The sequence below is a fragment of the Laccaria bicolor genome, genomic scaffold (genome assembly GCF_000143565.1).
Source record: "Laccaria bicolor S238N-H82 LACBIscaffold_1 genomic scaffold, whole genome shotgun sequence".
In the NCBI taxonomy this organism is placed as follows: Eukaryota; Fungi; Basidiomycota; class Agaricomycetes; order Agaricales; family Hydnangiaceae; genus Laccaria; species Laccaria bicolor.
The window spans coordinates 2,085,332-2,106,228 of record NW_001889872.1 but is presented as its reverse complement, the minus strand read 5'-3'; the positions used below and the strand labels follow the sequence as shown (position 1 = coordinate 2,106,228).

At 50.0% G+C, this 20,897-nt stretch overlaps 7 protein-coding genes across 7 annotated transcripts; 4 read left to right on the top strand and 3 right to left on the bottom strand.

The window, feature by feature from the left end:
- Positions 1 to 3,650: 3,650 nt before the first annotated feature.
- Positions 3,651 to 4,583, top strand: LACBIDRAFT_321078 (homeodomain transcription factor; the record flags this gene model as incomplete). Its single annotated transcript, XM_001874144.1, has 1 exon — positions 3,651 to 4,583. The coding sequence occupies one exon, from the start codon at positions 3,651 to 3,653 to the stop codon at positions 4,581 to 4,583; it is 933 nt and encodes a 310-aa protein (XP_001874179.1).
- Positions 4,584 to 5,362: 779 nt separating this feature from the next.
- Positions 5,363 to 8,761, bottom strand: LACBIDRAFT_301502 (uncharacterized protein; the record flags this gene model as incomplete). Its single annotated transcript, XM_001873508.1, has 5 exons — positions 5,363 to 6,087; positions 6,147 to 6,455; positions 6,524 to 6,992; positions 7,046 to 7,149; positions 7,210 to 8,761. 5 exons carry the CDS (start codon positions 8,759 to 8,761, stop codon positions 5,363 to 5,365), a joined length of 3,159 nt encoding a protein of 1,052 aa, XP_001873543.1.
- Positions 8,762 to 9,708: 947 nt separating this feature from the next.
- LACBIDRAFT_321076 (uncharacterized protein) lies at positions 9,709 to 10,488 on the bottom strand (the record flags this gene model as incomplete). Its single annotated transcript, XM_001873507.1, has 2 exons — positions 9,709 to 9,905; positions 9,954 to 10,488. 2 exons carry the CDS (start codon positions 10,486 to 10,488, stop codon positions 9,709 to 9,711), a joined length of 732 nt encoding a protein of 243 aa, XP_001873542.1.
- A 2,985-nt stretch (positions 10,489 to 13,473) lies between these two features.
- Positions 13,474 to 14,896, top strand: LACBIDRAFT_227808 (uncharacterized protein; the record flags this gene model as incomplete). The annotated part of the gene is made up of 5 exons (XM_001874143.1): positions 13,474 to 13,617; positions 13,671 to 13,733; positions 13,792 to 14,397; positions 14,449 to 14,652; positions 14,708 to 14,896. The coding sequence occupies 5 exons, from the start codon at positions 13,474 to 13,476 to the stop codon at positions 14,894 to 14,896; spliced, it is 1,206 nt and encodes a 401-aa protein (XP_001874178.1).
- Positions 14,897 to 16,470: 1,574 nt separating this feature from the next.
- Positions 16,471 to 16,711, top strand: LACBIDRAFT_301497 (uncharacterized protein; the record flags this gene model as incomplete). The annotated part of the gene is made up of 1 exon (XM_001874142.1): positions 16,471 to 16,711. The coding sequence occupies one exon, from the start codon at positions 16,471 to 16,473 to the stop codon at positions 16,699 to 16,701; it is 231 nt and encodes a 76-aa protein (XP_001874177.1). The 3' UTR covers positions 16,702 to 16,711.
- Positions 16,712 to 17,446: 735 nt separating this feature from the next.
- Positions 17,447 to 18,379, top strand: LACBIDRAFT_291807 (uncharacterized protein). The gene is made up of 4 exons (XM_001874141.1): positions 17,447 to 17,755; positions 17,815 to 17,883; positions 17,942 to 18,010; positions 18,059 to 18,379. Exons 1-4 carry the CDS (start codon positions 17,618 to 17,620, stop codon positions 18,110 to 18,112), a joined length of 330 nt encoding a protein of 109 aa, XP_001874176.1. The 5' UTR covers positions 17,447 to 17,617; the 3' UTR covers positions 18,113 to 18,379.
- A 675-nt stretch (positions 18,380 to 19,054) lies between these two features.
- Positions 19,055 to 19,552, bottom strand: LACBIDRAFT_301495 (uncharacterized protein; the record flags this gene model as incomplete). Its single annotated transcript, XM_001873506.1, has 1 exon — positions 19,055 to 19,552. The coding sequence occupies one exon, from the start codon at positions 19,550 to 19,552 to the stop codon at positions 19,055 to 19,057; it is 498 nt and encodes a 165-aa protein (XP_001873541.1).
- Positions 19,553 to 20,897: the final 1,345 nt, after the last annotated feature.

Below are 20,897 nucleotides of genomic sequence, written 5' to 3'. Positions count from 1 at the left end.
GAAGGCAAACTTTCTTGGATGTGGATGTTCTGGTGCGCCATAAGGTACAACCATCTCCGCCAAAGAGAGTCGGTACATGATGGGCCTCACTTCCCCATGGTCATTATACGTTATCGTCGACAAGGCGATGCCTTCTCGATGGCTGAAAGCTGATAATCTCTTGATTAGTCTCTAACTAAGCTGATATGCAAGAACTGGCTGACCGACATGCATCTTCCAGTTCTGCCACTCTAGCACATGCCCGTCAATCTTGAAGCTCACACCTTCAGGCTGGACGACATGCAGCGGTTTCACGTCAGTTCTCTGAGTATATCCACCCTCTTCAGTATCTGCCATCAAGTCAGGCAGGAAGTCCCACGCTCGTTGGGGAGGTGGAATACGCTCGCGTCCAGATGCTGCCAATGCATCGGCGTCCTTTGGTGGTGCAGCAGTACTGCCCGTGCTGAGCTTTATGGCACCTTCTGGTGTGCGAACATAGCGTGGGGGGAAGTCTAGAACACGAAAACCGATGAGAAAGCGACGCAGAACCAGTGTGTATCACGACCCACCGATGTGAATGCATTCTTTTTTATGAACGTCGACAATGGGGATAAAGTCCTAGAAAGCGACTGCTTTGGGTTTCATGATGGGATGATAGGATCAATACTACTATACCATAGGGTGGGCATAAAGGTTATCGTGTTGCGAAAAGCGAGCAAACACCAGTGCTTGTTGCACCCTTCTACTTTGAGGGAACCGTTCGTCGTACCCTATTGACCACCCGTCACAAAATATTTGCTCAGGAAGGATGCCTAGACCCGAGGTCAAGCAATGTACGGGTTAGATAGAGGAGTACGACTTGCCGACTTGCTTCGCGAGAGCTTGAACCTTCGGGTCGTTCTTCACCACAGCTTCACATGCAAGAAGCTCCTCCACGGAAATTTGTGAATGAACTTCTTTTGGAAGAAGAGTAAGAATTTCGATATTCCATGCCTGGTCGCTCAAAGACAAGATTGCGTTATAGGAGCGGCTGTATAAGGAATGAAGAGAGGCTAGAGCATTTGAACGTCCGAGTCCGTAGCGTACCCATTCACAACATCTATGAACTTTCCAGCGACGAAAGATAAGACTCCTGTATAACAGACAAACAGACAAACATACGTCCACCTCGGCCTTTCTGACAATCGGAACGGGCTCCTCGGGTTTTCCCCCAGGTGTCAAGGGAATTCCAAGGTGCGCCAAGACTGCTCTTTTCGGCGCAGGTAACAAAGAGCAAGTAATGAATTTGATGGCCTTAATCTCTGTCTTCGCAGCAATGTAATGCCGAACAGCGAGCGTGATAGCGGGGATCTACACACAACTGAGTATTCAGCGACTTGAACTCCAAATGATGTATGCAAGATGATACCTCATCGGAGGTTAGGGGGTCCAAAGGGTGATTGAAATCTTTTGGAAGATGTTTTCCAGGTGAAGTTTGAATGGCGGTCGCTGTGCCCGGAATTACAGTACCATCTGGAACCATGTCCTTCACGAGTGATTGCATTGGTTGAGTGGGAGGAAAGCAGAGACGTCAAAAAGGTACCGCACCTTTATCTCTCGATAAATAGTTCTCAGCCTTTTTCGTGCAAGGCTTGGATCTGGACAGTCAAGGTTCTGATTGACCTTGTGGCCTTACAAGTGGATAAGATACCCTGAGATGGTTCTCCAAGCAAAATGAAAGGCCGATCAGGTGACGGACCTGAAGCAGATTCAGATAAGACACGGTCATGGGTTGTAAAACCTTAACAACCTCGACCTTTAACCACGGTAGAGAACATCGCGTGCAGCACTGGTTCAAACAACATAAATGATTTCAATGCAAGCCACTGGACATCATCTTACCCATTTCAAGTCGAACAAATGATCAGTTGAGCGCCTGACATACACTGGAAGACGCGCCAAGACTGAGGTACTGAGGAATGTGGGATTGATATACTTATAGGAATAGGAACAGGTGGGCGATAATATCTTTTCCCATAGTCAGGAGGCGTTCTGAGAAGATTACCAGTGACAGTCAAGTGACAGAACCAAGAAAGCTTGATAAGTAAAGCGTTCGACGATGACTGGTATGGCGTTCCATGGTCTCCCTACATTTTAAGAAGGGGAGAAGGGCGAGGTGATTCGGAGAGGCAATGGTGGTCGCAAGTCAAGATGCGCGTAGCTTGTCCTTTTCTGGCGCCTTCTTGCAAAACGCTGCGTTATAAACCACCACAACCACGCCCGCCAGATCCTTGAAGATGCGGACATCAGTATTTATATCCCCCATCCCCTTGAAGTATTCGAGGGCACTTCTTTTCCACCCTACAAAAGCTCCTTACCCACCGGCGTGACGATACACGTCAAAGAAGGACACCATGTCCCTCTCGGGTTTCACCAACCGGAGTCTGATACACCCCGTTATCGTATCACGTTACACAACGCTTTTCTATGCCGCGTTAGGAAACGACTTTCTTGAGTCTCTCGTAACCCAGGCTCGAAGTTTGGCCTAGACGCTGTGCCACTTACAATGGCCCTGCCAACTGCCAAACCTACTTTCCGTTCCTCGGAGGCCTCTGGTGGAACTCTACTCCTCGACGTGGAGGTTATAGTAATTGCGCTCCACAAGTAAATCTGGTTGAGAATGTCAATGAGACTTATCTCCGAAGTTTAACACCAGGTTGCGATGTTTACACTTCTTTCCGGTGTGTTTTTACCGACTTCAATAGCGCTAATTACACTCATTTATTTCTTCTCACCCCCATAAAACTTTTCATTGGCGACGTTACAGTAGCCCTCCTGATCCGGGCTGGTCAACCACACGGCGCCGCTGTCTCCGCTTTTAACAACTGTTCGAAGTTGACACAGAGATGATAGATCACACCGAGACTCTCGCGTTGTTGAGATTACCTCCGAATGGTTATCGTTCAAACATTGGACTCATTTATTTCTTCCCACCTTCCGAAAATAGGGGAGTTGGCGCCTTTCCGGACCCGTGCTTTTGTCACCGCGACAACATCTCTCCTGAAAATTTTACAACACGCGTTCTCAGCTGAGAGACATAATCGGCTTACTCCGTCCCAAGCCTGTCTTTCAATTGATGAAAGGGTCCAGCACTAGGAGACCTTTGTTTTTGCTCTCAAAGAGCTCCTTTGTCTGTAACAATGGGGCATGCAGTATTTTCAAGCAAGGAAGGATTTCGGATAATTAACTCAAATGCCGAGCCCGTGTGGGTTGCTTCTGTTTCCAGCACGACTGTGCGTATCATCATCATGTTCATGCGAATATTGATGACTTCGCTCCCACCTGCAAGGAAGCTAGAACAGTTTACAACATTTCTTTCTGAGCTGGAAATTTTGAAATGAGTTGTACCTAGTTATGGTTGGCCCTGCGGCCTGGCATCTTCTCTTCCTTCTCCTCCGCCGCATTCCATCTCGTCAAGGGCTGTTCATTTTTTTATCCCTGGAACTCTTTCCCTGAACTAGTGACGTCCTGATAGATTTTTGTGACATGATTGATTGGACGCGCTTCACGTGACCAGAAACGCGCTGCACCGCGTGTTGAATTTGGTTTTCATCAACATCTGTGACATAAATATCAACTTCATTATTTGCTCATTAGCAGCTCCCCTTTCTCCCCTCCCTCTTTTGCCCCCCATGCAAGCCACCCACCCGTCGCTGTCCCGCACATCCTCAACTACAAGCATTGACTCTGCCGACGAGACTATGAGCAATAGCACGGTGACCGCAACCCGAAGGACACGAAAACGGTTCACCCATGCCCAGCTCGTTATGCTAGAAAACCTCTTCCACCAAAACTCGCACCCCTCGCGCGAGGACCGCGAAGCAGTCGCGAAAGCTGGGTCAATGTACACCGTTCCACCTGTCTTCGACGCACTGTCAGCCACTAATCACTCGACCCATTTACACAGGGAAATAAAATCTGTCACTATCTGGTTCCAGAACAAGAGGCAAACGGAGCGCAAAGTGGCCGCATCCACCGCAGCAGCAGCCAACAATGCCAACCGTGCTGTCCCATCTTCCTCTCCTCCACCTCTCAGCAGCAGAAGCGGCTCAACGACATGCACAGCGCGTCTTTCTCTGGATCGCGTCGCGTCACGGTCGGAACTGCGGTCCCCAGCAGCCCGTACGCCCTCACGACGCAATCCCAACGGTGCCATATGGGACAACATGCCCTCTTCTCCACTTGTGTCGCCCACCAGCCCTCCCTCACGCGAGTACGTCGACTTTGGTAAGAACCCGCGCACACGGCGCACGCTAGAGTGGGCCTGTGCGGCTGCACGTCTAGCAGAGAGGGACACACCCGTTTCTCATAAAGGGGGCAGGACGACTCGGCGCCAAGGCCTTAGGAAGGAAGCGTCAGCGACAGACCTGGACTTGACGGACGAGGAGGCTGACGAGGCGATCACACCACCCAGTACGTGGGGGAAGGACGATAGGAGGTGGGCGGAACAGATAGGTGGCGGCGGCGCTGGTGGGAAGCAGCAGCCCCTTCCCAACGGTGTAGAAGATGACGACATGTTGAAGGCGGCTCTGGCCCTCTGTGGCCTTGGTCGTCGATCGATGTGATTTCCTTCTGCTCACGAAATGCAATGACCCCCGTAATGACAAACTGAGAAAAAGAGAAGATTTTTTAAACCCTTGTTTACGGATTATTTTTTACAGTTATTTCGCCCTGTCCTTCCTTTCTCAACCTGCCGCTCCTTCCTCAAAATTCAAGCCCCTTGGGTTTTATCAAGGCCTGCTTTCTGGCTCTTCGTGTGTGCCACGTAGCTGACGAGAACTAGAGTTGGAATTTGGACTTTCCGTCCGTCTTGCTTTCTTCTTCCTTCCTTTGTATCACCCCTCTATTACACCGCACAACGCTTACACGTTCCTTCATCTTCTGCAGCTTTCTTTGGCTGGTAACAACGACGACGTGATTAGCTCCAGAGCTAGCCTCTACCGGTTAAGAAGCGATAATCCCAATCTGTCGATGCTTGACACTGCTGCTCTTCGAGATGGCTGAAGCCTTTCTTTCCTTTTTACGTCCTGCCCTTGTATTTTAATTGTACCTGTCGGGTTAATTTCAACAGACGTGTGCTTCTATCAAATGTCATCGGAAGATGAAAACTCTCACTCTATTCTCAAGGATTCCGACGCTGTCATCACGTATGATTAATGAGTGTATTGACACTGTCAGTGTGCAATCTAGGAACTATACACACACAGCGTGAATATATGTAGCGCAAGTTCGTAAATGGTAATGTCGGTGTATATACAATACTGTACAAAACGCAATGCTCCAAAGAATCCCTAGAGGAAAAGAGCAGGCCACTCAAAAAAATGAGCGACCCAGGTCCCACATATTAATCAATAGCATTCAACCCCTTAAACCCAACCAAAGCCTCCCTAATCGCCTTGACCCTCTGCTCGACCGTGTTCAAAGTATCATGCAAATGCGCCACCTCCTCCATCCAACTCCCAGGAGCGACCGTGTCCGCTGAAGGGGTTCCATCAACCACACCACCCGCATCACCCGCACCACCACGTAACATCCCAATCGCCTCCTTCTTCCCCGCCGCCAGCTCATCCCATAAAGCGGTAACAATACTCTGCACCCACTTCTCCCTCTCCTCCACCTTCCTCATCTCCTTCCTCCTCCCCGCCTCCTCCCGACTCCCCATCCTCAGCAGGGTATACAAGTTGCTAAACACCAGCACGACAATAACGAAATACAATATCGTCGTGCTCGTGCTCTGCTCCCACGCATCGCTCACAAGCTCCAACGCGCCCTTGGTGCTGCGTTTCGCGACTTGGTAAGCACCGTCAAAGGTGTCCCAAGCCCATTGCAAGCCGCGTTGATTCCGCTCGTGTTCTCGCTGTTTTTCGGAGAGCGGTTCGAGTGCTGCTGCGGCGGCTGCGTGGATATCTTCGGTGATGGCGGGTACGGCGACGTTCACGAGCGCGATGTCTGGGTCGACGCCTTCAGGGATAAATTCGGATTGGTGTTCTTGGATGTACGCGCGCATGGCTTTTTCAAGGTCGGCATGGTAGATTCTTTGACCGTCTATAGCTGAGCGTTCGATGATACCTACACATTGTTTTCTTCATGAGCACACACACTCTTGTAATAAACAAAAGAAAACTAACCCTTGATAAAACTCCTACCCGTCCACTCCACCGCCGTCGTAACCAGCACCTTCGTCGACACCGCACTCGCCCAAGTGATGCACGTACGCGTCTTCACCGAAAACACACCACCACTAGGAACATCTGGGGTCCGGGTCGTAGTGAGCGTAGTCACATATTGCTCAAAATCAACATGCAGCATCTCGTCTTTGATTTCGCACTTGGTCTGCTTGGGCCCAAGACTCCCATTCAAAGGCTTGATGTACGACATGTTCTTCGTGAGCAGCTTCGAACCTTCAGATACCGGTGTCCAATCCGACATTTGTAGATCTACCCAAAAAAAAAAAAGGCATCAGCCGGAACGATCGCAAAAAGAAGAAGAAAAGAAAGAAACCCACCAAGCAACTTCTGATCAACAGCCAAAAAATCCTTGATGAACCCACTCGCAAACATCAAATTATGTATCCTATCCGGCGTCCCGGGAAAGATACTCTCCATCATCGTCTCCGAATAATGGTTCCCGTCTTTACTACACGCACACGTCGTCACTTTATGTTCAACAACAGCAGCTGGGCCCGCCCCCGATTTAGCAGCCACAACAGCCACTGCATTTAACGGAAGGCCAGAGGTACTGCTGCTGGAGACAGGCCCATCAAGGGACCCCCGTCCGCTTGAGCGTATGCTGCCGTTATCGTCTGGTCGAGCGAGTCGCCAGATGTTGTAGATGACGTCAAAGGTGGTGTCGCGGGAGAGGAAGGAGGCGAATGTGTATTTGGATTGCCGGGTGGTGATTTGGATGGCGTTGGGGATGACAAAGGCTGTCATTTTCTTTTCTAGGGAGACGATTTCGTATATTGGGATTGAGAGCTGTGCGAAAGGTTTAGAGGGCTGAAGGAGTGAAGGGGAAGAAGGAAACGTACGTTTGTGATCCAGCCGAATATGTTGGCGTGAAAGCATATATGATTTTCTGAAATATATATCCGTCCTTGAATGAGGATCTCTCGTTGTAGAGCACATCCATAATCTAAGTAGATTTCAGTTCAATAACCTCACAAAATAAAAAATAAAAAAAGGGACAACACACCCTCAATAAGATAATCCCCCTCCGGAATCCCCGAAAAAAGATCATGAAAATCCGCATTCCGCTTATTACTCGCAACCGCAAATCCCGTAACAGGTATATCATCCTCCCCAAGGTCCAAATCATCCAAATCATCCGACCCAGATCCATCATCACTGCTACTCTCCAACCCCGAATAATATTCAGGTCTATCCTCACCACCCACATACTCCGACGCAGCATCGCTGTTCGCCGATACGCTCGTTCGTATTGCCCCACTGTTCACAGTCTTACTCTTCCCCTTCCCACCACCAGCACCCCTCTTCCCCCCAGGCGACAAAGACATATCCGCCGAACGCGATTTCACATGCTTACTCGACGACGCAGGCGAGCGGGACATGTAAGGGGGCGAACCAGGGTTCGACGACTTCCTCGAAGTGGGTAAAGGAGACATGATAGGAGGCGGCGGGCTCATCTGTACATAAGTCATCGACGGATTCGCCATCGCCAATCCAGTCGCAGCGATAGCGCTCGCCAGACCCGTAGGCTTCTTCGTCGTACTTCGTTTCCAAGGGCGTTTTTTCTCGCCGCCTTTGCTGGAGATGATGGATGCAGAGTCGGAGTTGTCGCGGTTGACTGTCAGTGTGGATGTGTTGTTGTTGGTCCCGTTGGTTATCATGCTGGGGAACTCGGGCGCTTTGAGCCCAGTGGGAGACTCGACGATGGGCGTCATGGTGACTGCGCCGTTGGCATCTACCACCACAGCTGAAAACGCATCTGGTGGGGCAGTGGCTGCTCGAGTGGTTATGGGCGCCGGCGCATTGAGCGACCTGTTCGAGGACTGCTTGCGTATTTGTCCAGAAGAAGGAGAGAGGGATTTGCTACTAGGCATGGACTCTGGTTTAGCTGCTGCCTCGCGAAGGTTGGTGGATGACGAGGATGGGGTGACGGCACGCTGTATGCTAGGTTTAGCAGTAGTAGGAGTGACGTCGACGTCCTCGACGGAAATGGGAGAAGGCGAGGCAGAAGTCAAACTCGCAGCAGCCACTAATGGTGCAGATGTAGAAGTCGTACGAGTACGAGGGCTGGGAGCCGAATAGTCACCGGTGCCTGATTTGGATTTGGACTGAGCACTGGCACCGTTTGTAGTTGTGGTTATCTGATTCGGCGCTGCCGCTGTAGGTTCAGTAGGGTGGTAGCGATCGTCGTAATCAGACTCTGAAGCGATGGAAGCGGTATAAACAAGCGGAGAGGGTGGGACGACGGTAACGTTTGGTTCGAGCGTGTCATTGCTGCGGTTGATGTCCGTTGTCATGATGCTTGGCACTACTGGGATTTGAGGCTGCTGCTGCTGCTGTGATCCCCCCTTGGCCCCAACACCAAGACTACTCGACTCGGGCGGTGAACGAACATCGGTACGAGAGGGACTCGTCACGGAGGGCGCACGACTGCGTGATAGGGAGAAACTGGAGCGCTGTGTATTGGAATGTGATCGTTCGCGGGTAGTCTGGGTTTCTGCTGCAGACGACGCTGGTGGTGGTCCTTTAGCGAACCTTGACAAGAAATTGGGGGCCATTTTCGAGTTGTCGTGAGGTTGTTCTTTCTAATTGACGCCCGCGCCTGTTCTGTTTTTTTCGCAGCTGACCATGACGTTCATTCATATATTAGTAGTTGTAAGTGGCAAAAAAGACAAGTTTCTCAGATACCTATCAAACTGTTGCAATTATAAGGTTTTGCTCAGCCAACGGACGAAGATAGATGATGATGGGAGAAACGTGAGTAGGAAGCGCTCCAATGATGTCCAGTGACCAGCAACGACTCGGAGTCGGATACGGACAACGTGTTGTTATCTCTTGACTTGGCGGCAATGCGGCACCGGGTTTTTCTCTTAGGGTTTGAGTAAATACAATCACCCGGCGCAGCGAGAATTGTTTTGTCCCCGCTGCACATCAAGGCCTCCAATGACCGACGCCTTTTCTTTTCTGAACACCGACGAAGCGGATGGAAAGATCGATCGATCAGATATCGTATTTATTTATGTAAATCGACCTCTCATCTCCTCTCATCTCCTTCGTTTCTCCACAAAACGGATCTCAGCCTCCTACTCGGTCTTTTGTATCAACACAATTATCGTCCAATAACATCCTGGCCAGCACGCGAGGCTCAAGCACCTCTCTATTGTAATCAAAAAATCTGTCTACACTCGTACACATTAAAATGGTTGTACAATTCCCTGGTACAGTTAAATAACAAATTACAATCGTGCAGTCGACCCGGGATACACAGGACTGGAGTAGACCTGGTAACCGAGGGCTGGCGTCGCTGCACGCATAGATAAGGAGGCAAAGCACATAAAGGAGGGGTATGGGTAGGCTGTAAACGAGCGAAAACGCGAAACCAAGCAAATCAATCTTCAGTCAACAACAAGGATCGAATCGAACGGGTAGTCCTTGGGCGAAGAGGCGGGGGCGAGCATAACAATAGTCCAGCAGGGGAGCACCCCATCTACGTTGGGGCAACGAATCACTTGCGACCCGCAGCAGCTGCAATCTTGGCATACGACACAGGCTCCCCACCGTCCGAAGACGAACTGGCCTCATCATCGTCGTTGTCGAGCGTAACATGCTCCCAAGCCTCATCCACGTCCATATCGTGCACGTCCGCGGAATCGTCTAGGACGATGACGGCCCGGACGTGTGGTACTACTTCAAAGTCTCCATCTATATTAAAGGTAAGCGTTGTTGAATCAAGAGCGGAAGCCAACGTACCACGCATCTTCCGACCGGCGGCCTTCTTCTGCGGCGTAGTAACAATCAATTCCTCCAACTTGACTTCCCTCTTCGCAGGCTCGACTCGGACAGGCGTACTAATCAGGCTCTCTCGCCTCTTCTTCGTTCCATTCAATGGCAATGTCAACGTAGGCGAAAACACGCCATCAAGCGCATCAATGTCTTCCTCCCTCAACAGTTTCTCCTTCTGCGAAGGCAGGGAGCCGTAGTAGTCCCTCGAGGACTTGATCACTCGAGAAGAAAAAGAGGGGTCCACGATACCAGCTTTGCGCGCGCGCATCTTGGCGAGGTCAGCGGCCTTCTTGACGCGTTGTCTGTCGTGCTCGAATGCACGGAGGTCCTTTGGGTTCGGGTTGAGGAGGGGGGAGGAAGCGGTGGGTCGGATGGATTCGGCTTCTTCGACTTTAGCTTTGGCTGGGGGAGGAGAGGGGGAAGGGGAAGGAGTAGGAGTAGGAGTGGAGAGGGGTTTGGTGCTGGCGCGGGAGACGGTGGTCCAGGAGTTCTTCTTGGCCATGTCTAGGGTGAGTGAATGGGTGGGTGGGTGATAAGGGTAAGCGGGAGAATATATATATATATAAGAAAGACGGAACGTCGGGTGGGTTGTGGTTGCGGATAAGAAAGAACAGGTTTAGTTGGGGGGACCAAGCACCTGGTTGTGACTCCTAAGGTGGGTGACTCCAGCTACGTAGATAAGATAACAATACAATACGGCAACAGTTGACGTGGTCAATGAACGTTCTTATAGCGGTATCGTGCGTAAAGCGGTGGGAGGTAGCCCGCATACGACGCATTTAGCTCTTGTTCTTCCGATGACATGCTCAGCGGCAGGTACTCAGCCACCCCCTCGGTGCTATGTGGTGCTGGGCGGCTCCGTCCGGAGCGCAAAGTCTCCGTCTTTTACGCCATTCTTGACGAGATGAAACGTTCATTGTGTGATGATGCTTCATTGAACGTGCTTCAAGTCGGGACGATATCCAAGACGTCATGCCTGTTGAGTATTTGCGCATGTGTGCCAAGGCCTTTCGCCACGAACAACTAACACAGGCAAAGGCGTCTACTTATTCATCTGCGCATCGTTCGACAAGTTGGTTGGGATGAGGTGGCTGGGTAGCGTTGTCGGAAATGGGATTTGTCTCAACCGGGAACGAACGCACATGTTCCTCTCAAAGACCGACTGAAGCACATACATCGACTCCAACTTCTATCTAAGTACTTCAATCCCAAACTCTATCACGCTTCTGAACATGCCTCTAGTCACTACGAGCCAGCCTTCGCTTCCACCACCAGCTCTCTTTCCCCCTTTCCAAACCATTTAAACCCAGCCAAAAGTCTAACCCACGCTCTCTCCTATTCACCAAAGTGCATAAATAACCCCCCATTTCTCCTCGTAAGAAATATAACTGCATTTGCCAAACCACCATCATCACACACACTTTTTTTAACCAAACCAACTGCACTCTATAACCTACTTGCACCTATCCGCCGGAATACCATCTTATCATCGTGCGTATACGTCCCGTTCCTCTCTTTACATTTCGAGGACTTATCTCCTCTCCTAGGAACTAAACCATGTCTCTCATCTCTGCTACTATCACCGCTACCACCGAGCAGCGTTCACTTCAAGTGAGTCTTGCTGTTCAAACTTCTCCTACCTCCTCCTCGCGTCCGAGGGCCTCAACCATTCGTTGGGACTCCAAAGTGGACCAAAAACCTTACTCTTCCTCTGATAACAAAGGTCGGAAAAGCGCTGCTTATCCTGCCCCTTACGGTAACAATTACCGTTCCTCTTCTCGTTCTTCACCCCCTCCTCCCGTTAAACCCAGGGCTTTTTATCCTCCTTCTCCGCTACTCACGCCAGAGACGTCAGGACGTCTCTGCGCCAAATACCTCTATAGGTCCATGGGTCCCCTCCTCGTACCCACCTACCGCTCTTCTCCTAACAACCTCCTATCTCTCCCCCTCGAGCAATACATCACCCACCTCATCACCTCCACCAACCTCCCCTTCTCCATCATCCCATGCACGCTTATCCTCGTACACAACGTGCGCAGATCATTCCTGGACAATCCCAAGAGCAGCAAACACTTTTTATGCGTGTTTGATCCGCATAAGTTGTGGGCTGGGTTGTTCATCAACGCTGCGCGTGCTCTGTGTTCTTCCAGTTACCCCCAGGTGAAGAATCTGGAGTATTGGAGCGAGGTGGCGGGGATATCGATGGAGGAGATTGAGGGTGTTGTGAAGGAGTATTTGATGCAGACGTGTCGGGATGTTGTTTTTGAAAAAAAGGAGGTTGGGAAGATGGTTGGGAGGTTGGTGAGGGTTGTGGAGGGTGGTGAATGGAATGCCTCGTTTGGGGAGAAAGTAAAGGGGATTTTTAGGGGGAAGACGGTGAATTATTCTTTTGATGATGATAGAAAGTGACTGGGGCGCCTGAGGCGTTCCTCACTCGCTCGTTTGCTTGATAGTTTTGCATGTTTTGTTGCTAGTTATCTTCTACGTCGTACGAATCTAGCGAAAAATCAATTACAATTCCCCTATACTCAATACCCTTCGGTTCCCAGCTCAGCCCAGAAGTGTCCATCACCATCTTTCACGGTCCGTCAGACCGCCGGTGAGCGCGTTTTCACTGGGAGCGCTTAAGACCAGGGTCCTGGTCACCAGCACGTGGTATGGTTGAATCATATAAGGAAAGGCTTCTTCAATTTCCTAGTTTTCAACATGTCGTCCAGCAATGAGGGACCTTTGCCCCAGTACATTGGTATCCGCCCGCCTGCAGACATGGCTGCCTTTCGTGACGCTAACCACCCGCCCGTCTATGGCTTTCCCCTCTCAAACGAGTGGCTCCAACATCGCTATCACCTCGAAGTTACGCTCAAAGCTTCTGAAGGAGCTCCAGTCGAAAAGCGAAGGGTTTATTGGGCCAGGTTGGCATGGCAGCTATCAGGCATATGCCAAAAGATACATCGAGTCAAGTGCACGACCACGGTAGTGGTGGCAAGTGGATATAACAATGGATACGCGATGTTCCTCGTTGTCGGCTATCCAGGACGTAAACCACCTCCTGAGACGCTTGTGGCACTCACCGACAAACTCAAAGAGTATGGCATTATCGAGAAGCCAGGATGGTACCCAAGGGCTTAAACTGCGGAGGTGTGTTGTTGACATTCAGTAGTATTTGACTCTTTGATTGACTGGACTCAGCAAGGCTGCTCTTGTGTGCGCATAGACCTCTCCTATTCATGATCAGTTACCACGACTCCTATTTCCCTCCCAATAGTTATAATGATAATGGTATTTGCATGTCTCCCTGCAGATTTTTTTGTACGATCATTTGAGGGCTGTTCATCGTTATCAGCTTGAAAAAGCTTCTCATTCATCGTTTATCACTTTAGTGAATTCGGACTGCATCATCCGATCTTCGGGTGGAGTGTGTAGTACGTACACCTTACAGACCTATAATAAATAGACGTCCAAGCTCGATTCTCTCCTCATCGTCGCAATGACTATCAACCTAGTACCCCTGACTCTTCCCGCCAGCGTAGACCAGAAGAAATTTGTAGATTTCGGTCGAGAGGTCAAAGGTGTCCACCCGGGGAACCTAAGCGCAGAAGAGTTCAAGGAAGTCGAGGAGGCTTTGTACAAGGTCACCCCATTAGTCGAATATACTCGTCCTTGATAATGATGTGAAAAATATAGCACGATCTCCTTCTGTTTCGAGATATTAATTTGTCTCTCGAAGAGCAACTGGCCTTGGTCAAGGTAAGTGTTCATAGAAGTAAAACCAAACAAACAGCTAGAGCGAATTATTCAACTCCAGGCGTTCGACCCGCAAGCAGAGAATTACACGCACGAAGCCGACGCGCTAAAAAGAGGGGTCATAGGTGCATACGTCAACACCATTCCGCGGGTCCCTCAAGTCCAAGTCATAGGCCACGGAACCATCCACGACCACGAAGGTATCCCAGAAGTAACCCTCCTACACGGACACCATGCAAATTCACATAAAACACGAGTCTCAGTTGAAGATGAGAACGGAAGCCCAGCAGTCACGAGGTTCTTCAGGTGGCACATGGACGCTGCGTTGTATGAACTATCTCCACCCAAAGCTACGGCGCTTTATGCAGTTCGGGTTCCAGATGGCCCAACACAAACGGTCAGGTATGATGACGGCTCCGGGGACGAGTTGAATGTCACTCTGGGAACTACGGCGTTCGCTTCGGGGAAGGTTATGTTTGATATTTTGCCAAAGGAGTTGAAGAGCCTTGCGGTGAGGGCTAAAGCTAGATATGCGCCTCATCCGTTCGAGTGGATGGCAGCAGCTAAGGGAGTGTCGACTGGGTTGGGGTTGGAGAGTGAGGGATTCGAGAAACCGTTGGAAACGTTGATGAGCTGGGATGAGGAGAAGGTCAAGGTGTACCCTTTGGTATGTCGCCCCATTCTTGGGCCCATTGTAGGTAACCCATGTCGGTGCTAGGTCTGGAAAAACCCGGTGACAGGATCCCTCCATCTTCAAGTCCATCCATGTGCAATCTCCGAGATTTACATCGAACCAGTACCAGAGAGCTGTCAAGTCGCAAATAACTTTGGAACGTTGTATCCAGACGGCGGGCACATCACGGATCTTCGCGAAGTTCGAGAACTTGTTTATAGTATGCAAAGACCTGGAATTGCACCAAATGTCAGTCGTCAAGCTGTTCGACTTCCTTGGTTGATCTCATTCTTTTTGCCTTCAGCTCGTCTATCCGCATCCATGGGAGGCCAACGATCTCGTAATATTTAACAACCGCGGCCTTATTCATACGGACGTTGGTTTGTTCAAGCCAGACCAGGTTCGGATCTTTCATCAGTGCGGCCTTGCTGGATCGGATGAACCTGCTGGGCTGAGCGAGGAAGACAAGTTGAAGTGGGTAGGTTGCCAGTGAAGGAGACCATCGGTTGGCATGTATGAAGTATCTCTTGGTGACTATTTTTTAATGCAGGAGAACGGCAACGAGTTCCATAAGAACACAAGTCAAGTTTCACAGTAGATGTTCTTTCGATCGAGTGGATGCCTCAAGGCCGCAATCTATACAATTATTTGATGGCGTATGACCATGAAATAGTCCTTTCGATTGTGTTGAGTGGGAAGCAGCCGTGGTAAGCGGATGGGAGACTTTTTTTTGTTTTGTGTAGAGACAATGAGGGGGATGGAAAGAGGTAGGAGGAGAAAACGATATATGTCCTTGTCGTTGGGCAGAATCCGTCGCTTGACGGTCAGATACAGATGACTGCACGGTAGACCATGACTATAGTAGTATGTCCAGGGCGAGCGTAGATGACTGTCTCCAGAATTTCAGGTTCCGAATGCTTCAGTTCCAGAGAAGTTTCCATGACTTTTCAGAGCGAGGTTGGGAAACGCTGGGTTATGTCGGAGGGATGGATGTGAAGTTGTAGGAGGCTGGAAATTTGGTATGTTTGATTGTTCTCCAATGAAACCGAAGAAAGGAAGGTTGACAAACGCGACCACCATCCACAAAATTTTGCTTGCAACAACCCACATCATTCCATTCGGAACAAGGCCTTCAAAAAAATCCGGTGAACTATGGGAATGGAGGGCGTCGATACTGTTGGGTTGGAGATTAGTTGGAATTTGGAAGCGGTGGCTTGTGCCGTCAGATTTGGCCACATTCTGCACAACCAGAGCTCAACCAACGACGAATTCATTGCCTGGCGTCAGGCGCTCGAGGCGCGTCGGCATGTTCTACTTCATGGAACTCAATAGGACGAAAGGTTACCAGACAGTAGACAAGGGGTTGTGGTGAAGGCGATCAGTATCGGCAATGATGACGAGGAAGGCTAGGCTGAAGGTCGCCCATACCCCACCGCGTGGACGACGGTATGTGATCGTTCTTGTTCTTTGTATGTCGATTCATGAGTTCTCCAGATTTCACAAAGTTTGCCAGGCGAGGACCACTGTTTTTCGAGGAGAAATGCCAGCAGAACTTCAAGTCATGCATTCTTTGCCACGTTTATGAAAACTTGTCGAATCTGACTGGCAGTTTCAACGATAAGGCACTATTTCAGCGCCTTTGTCGCCTCCTTCCCACTCAATTTCGACCCAAAAACAAGGGGTTGGCGCATAGAACCGCAAATCTGGACCTCTTGATTTCCGACTTCGACTCCAGACCAAATCTTGGTTTTCCCCGCGTCGCCAGCCTACACTGGATACTTTGCCGACTGGCATAATCCATAATGAAGGAGAAATCGCCGTTTGGTTGCACATCATCCCCTTCCCCTATGTTATCACGTGACGGTCTTGGAATTCAATGGTCGAGAGGCGATTCTTTGGAAAACTGTGGAGGTCTCAAAAACTTTTTCTTTCGACCCAAATGAAAGGGCGTCCAATTCGCTATTTGCCGCGATAGTTCGACTTCGGAGGCGGACGTTCGTGTTCGTCTGCCAACCTCGTCGTCCTGATAAACAGTAGGCGACCGCTCCCGTTTGAGATCAAGGGGCTATGGTCCAGGGGGCTTCAAGAGTGATTGCCCTCCTGAGCCTGATCTGCACAGGGTTCCTTCGAGAGCACGCCCTGGATTCTGTCATGGATGGGTTTGCTCACCTGGAGCACTTCCCCCGCGCAGGGAGTCATTGGACCGGAAATTCGGAAACGAGACGATGCCTCTCGCAGCAGATATTGAGACATTGTCTCAATGACTGCAGCTGCAGAGTGGGCGACATGTCCTCATGAACGCTTCCTTAAGGAAGCTGTGGATCCTCATGACTGTCCTTCGAGACTTCAGTGTCCTTCGGTGGGGCTGCTTTTTATCCGAAGCACCACCAAGCCCCCATGGATCCGACCACCGTCTCAAGCATGATCTGTTCTTCAACATGATGTCGAACCTTGGAATCTACGTAGGAAGTCAGCACAGACACCTCCTTCACCAGCAGACCTCGAAACGTTGACATGCCTTCATGGAGCGCTCTGCTACATTTGTCTTCAGTGGTCATCGAGAATATGAGGGAGTATCATATCTATGGTGATTCACGCCCCTCTGAATTTCTAGTGTCCTTGTGTGCTTCCAGTTTGCCGTGGATTGAGTCGACCCTGGTGAAAGTCTGTCGCATACGATCCTATTCGAAGGAATCTTGAAGATCGGCAAGGCCTGCGGTCGCTGAGCACTATGCAAGCCGCGATTTGACTGCTGGGGGAAGGTACGACCACTTCACCCGACGTAAGAAGCTTTGGGCTGATGCGGCAACTGTTGGACATTGTGTTTGTCACAACTTTCGGCAGTGCCTTCCCCGTATCTCCTCCTGGGCGCTTGGGCAGAGGATACCGTCGCCATCTATTCACTCCTCCCCACTGGTCTTTTCCGGGAAGCCAGCCCTCCTGCCTCCTATCAACGACAAATGACACCAATTCTACACGAGATCCAACCATTCCCAGCCTAGAAATCCAGGAACCGAAAATTTAAACTTTGAGTCAAGGAATTCTAAGGTCGCCGCTGTTTTGACGGTTATTTGGACCCCATTTTCCAATATAAATCACCCAGTTTCGCTGGGTCTCTCTTCCTTATCACGCCCACCACCACCACCACCGCCCTAACGCTCCTTTTCTGTCCTTCCACAAACTAAAACATACATCATTTTAGTCTACTTCCACAATGCCTCTTTCGCAACTCGTCCTCCCGTCTTTTACGCTGGTTCTCAGCAACTCTGTTACCCTGCGCGACTTCCAACGCGCCCATACTCGCGAAATTCACATTCCCATCCTTGCTCCATCAAGCGACGAGGAATTTATGGTATGTCGCGTTCACGAGGTCCACTTCCCGTGACTGAGGCTTCTACGTCCCTCCCACAGCGTACGATTGACCTCCGTGACACGGCCCCAGCCTCAGCCTTCATCACGTATAAGTGCACCTATTATCCGGTAGGCCGTTCTTCCAATGAGTCTATCAGGCCTTCTTGCTCAATTCATATCTGTACAGGATCAAGACGCCGCGTCCCTGTTTGGCGACGTGAACGGCGAGGAACTTGCTCCAGATGGGCATTTCTGGGTTCGTCTTTTTGAAGTTTTGATGTGTATTGTGCTCATCATACTGCAGCGACGCTTGGTGTTGAAGGTCAAGGGCTTCGCAGGGAGGCTCTTCGCTGCCTGATTTTTCACCGTTGGATGGACTCTCTACTTTCACCGATTATTGCTCGTTAACGTCTTGCTCTCGCTCCTTCTTGCACATCACTCATCGCATAGTCAATGGTTTGTCGCCTCCTGTGTAGTACTGTCTTGCACATTCCGCCGCACAAACTTCTCCTTCATTTGTATCATATATAATTCACCCAGATCTGTTGAATAGTTTATACTCAAGCCCAGAAAAATATAGTTGTCGTACATTCAATCCTTGCCATAATTGCTGCACGTCATCCGGAATTTTGGATGATTCGAGCTTGATTTATGATATGAATTCTTCTCCACGAGCTCGGGGTGTAGCAAATTTGTCGCGACGACAGACACACAATTTGGCACATTCTGGGATCGTGAAATCGTTTCTTTTTGAGGCCATATTTCTAGATCTCGGCATACTCACTCAGATAATGGCGAGAAGACTTGACGTTGACGTTCAAGTGCTACTTTGATCACACATTTGAAGCTTGAATTGAATCTGTTGCCTTTGTCTGGGACAAGAGTTGGCACTGCTGAGCTTCCACTCACATGAAATTCACGGTCGTGTTCGTCATCTTGAGGCACACAGTTGACCGTCTTGTAATCTTCTGTTGTAACTTCATGGTAGAATTGACGTTGACATTTTTTGGAGATTGCTCCAGTTGAAGTTTTGCGTTCAAAAGCTCGGACAGAATCTAAATGACGCCACATATCATTATCATTTTTCATTTCGTTTGTAATGGTTCATATAATCTCGTGTTGATTGGGGGATCCTTTAACGCGCACCCTCTTCAATCAAGCACACGGGGGCAAGGAGGGTGGAGGAAAGCAAGGCAAGGGAAAAGAAAGGGAGGGAAGGGAAAGAGGAAGATAGAAGGGAGGAAAAGAAGGAGGGAAGGAAAGAGAAAAAGAGTGTGAGGGGAAGGGCGCAGGGAGGGGATCAGGAAAGCGAAAAATGGGAGTAAAGGGGAGGGAAAGAGGAAGGATAGTCGAGAAGGGAAGGAAAGAGGAAGATAGAAGGGAGGGAAAGAGGAAGATAGAAGGGATGGAAGAGGAAGATAGAAAGGAGGAAAAAGAGGGACGGAAAAAGGAAAAGAGAGGGTACAGGGAGGGGGTCAGGAAAGCGGAAAATGGGAGTAAAAAGAAAAGGACGGAAACGCCGCCAAATTGACGCCGAACTGTGATTCCATTGAAGTTGCTTGCAGAGCCCGACTTCAAGCCTTGAACGCACGCAAGAGACCGATTCCAAGTTGGACACCAAAAGGCATTCGAACGGAAGAGAATCAAGCAGAGGGAGGAGAAGAACGGAAGGGCAGCTCCACAGTGACAGAGGCTGGGAAAGGGCTGGGAAAGGCGTGGGCGGGAAAAACGTCGGGCTTATATGTGTAGGCTGTGTGGCTGTGCAGACGTGTGGTGCGGCGAGAAAGTTCTCAGGCATGTCCGAATGCCCGTTCTTAAAATGAAGATTGGCGAAACGACCATAGGAGCAGCAACGACGTTGAGTGCAATCTGGGGAAACGGCAGCAAAAAAAGAAAACTTTGATAATGATACGTACAACCAAATCCAAAAAACCATATAAACGACAAATTAAACAAACAATTCACTCCAGTTCATACCCAGCCGTATGAAGCACAGCGGCAAACTATGGGAAAGCAGCTAGTTAGCAAGACTAGTGTGTTTTCATAGGACCACCGGCGTACCTGCACTTTAGCGATGGCATACATCTGGTCAAAGTCGTACCCTTCCCTCTCACTCAGATCTAACAATTTCTTTAAGATGTGGGTCTAATTAAGGGAGGAAGATGATGCTTACGGCTATTATGATACATCGGGTCCGCGACTAGCCCATGCCGTCAGCATTCAGCGCGCTATGTGGGAATGGAGAGAGGGGGAACTTACTCCGTCCAACACGTTCGAAAAGCTGGGTTACTGGGTAGCCTTGCTCGATGAAGAACTGAGAGATTTAACAGTCAGTTATCTCGCAGAGGGAGGGAGAGTTAGGGCAGACTGACCTGGTGGTCACTGCAGCACACCTACGTCATCACCGTTATCAGATAATGCATTAGGGATCAGAAAAGATACGTACTGGTGTAAGTCCAAGATGAAACTCAGGGCTGTAGATTTCAGAGATGTTCCATACGAGCTGGGTAACTTCTGGTGTGCCAATTCTATAGATTGCTTTTGAGAAGAGTCGGCAGGAGCCCACAGAGGAGGTTACGCACCGCTCCGGAAGTCCAAGTTGCATAGGCTCGCCAGGGGCACGATACGCCGTCATATCAGCCTGAATCATCAAAATTACACTTGCATTGGCAGCTCTTGATTCCTCTGAATCACCATCAGTGCCCGGAAGGCAAACTAAAGGAAGCTCGGAACATACTAGCATAAGCCTTGGACCCCAACAAGCCCTGCTCCTCACCAGCGAACGCGACGAGCTCCACGTTAGCGTTTGTGAATCTGACACCTTTTCGGGCAATGGTGCGCGCAATTGCAAGGACGCCAGTGTTTCCGGAACCGTCGTCGTTTGCACCTGGAGCGCGTGTGCTTCCGAAGGGATCCACGGCCGCGGCTGTCGCAGTGCCCGCTGATTATGATGGTGTCGTTCGTCGGATTGACGGCGGAGTACCGGCTGAAGAAATAAGTTGACTGAAGAAGAGAATTATAGATGTGTTACACACCATACGACGTTGGGCACGAATCCTTGAAGGAATGGTTTATAATGACATTCAGAGCCAGAATCCTCGAACCGCGCCTTCAGCCATTTCGCGGCGATAACGGCACCCGGG

Excerpts from the sequence above, each read along its gene's own strand:
- LACBIDRAFT_291807 (XM_001874141.1), top strand. The coding sequence starts at position 17,618 with ATGCCTCTTTCGCAACTCGTCCTCCCGTCTTTTACGCTGGTTCTCAGC. Across the intron at positions 17,756-17,814 it reads CAAGCGACGAGGAATTTATG|CGTACGATTGACCTCCGTGA; the intron begins GTATGTCGCGTT and ends TCCCTCCCACAG. Across the intron at positions 17,884-17,941 it reads ATAAGTGCACCTATTATCCG|GATCAAGACGCCGCGTCCCT; the intron begins GTAGGCCGTTCT and ends ATATCTGTACAG.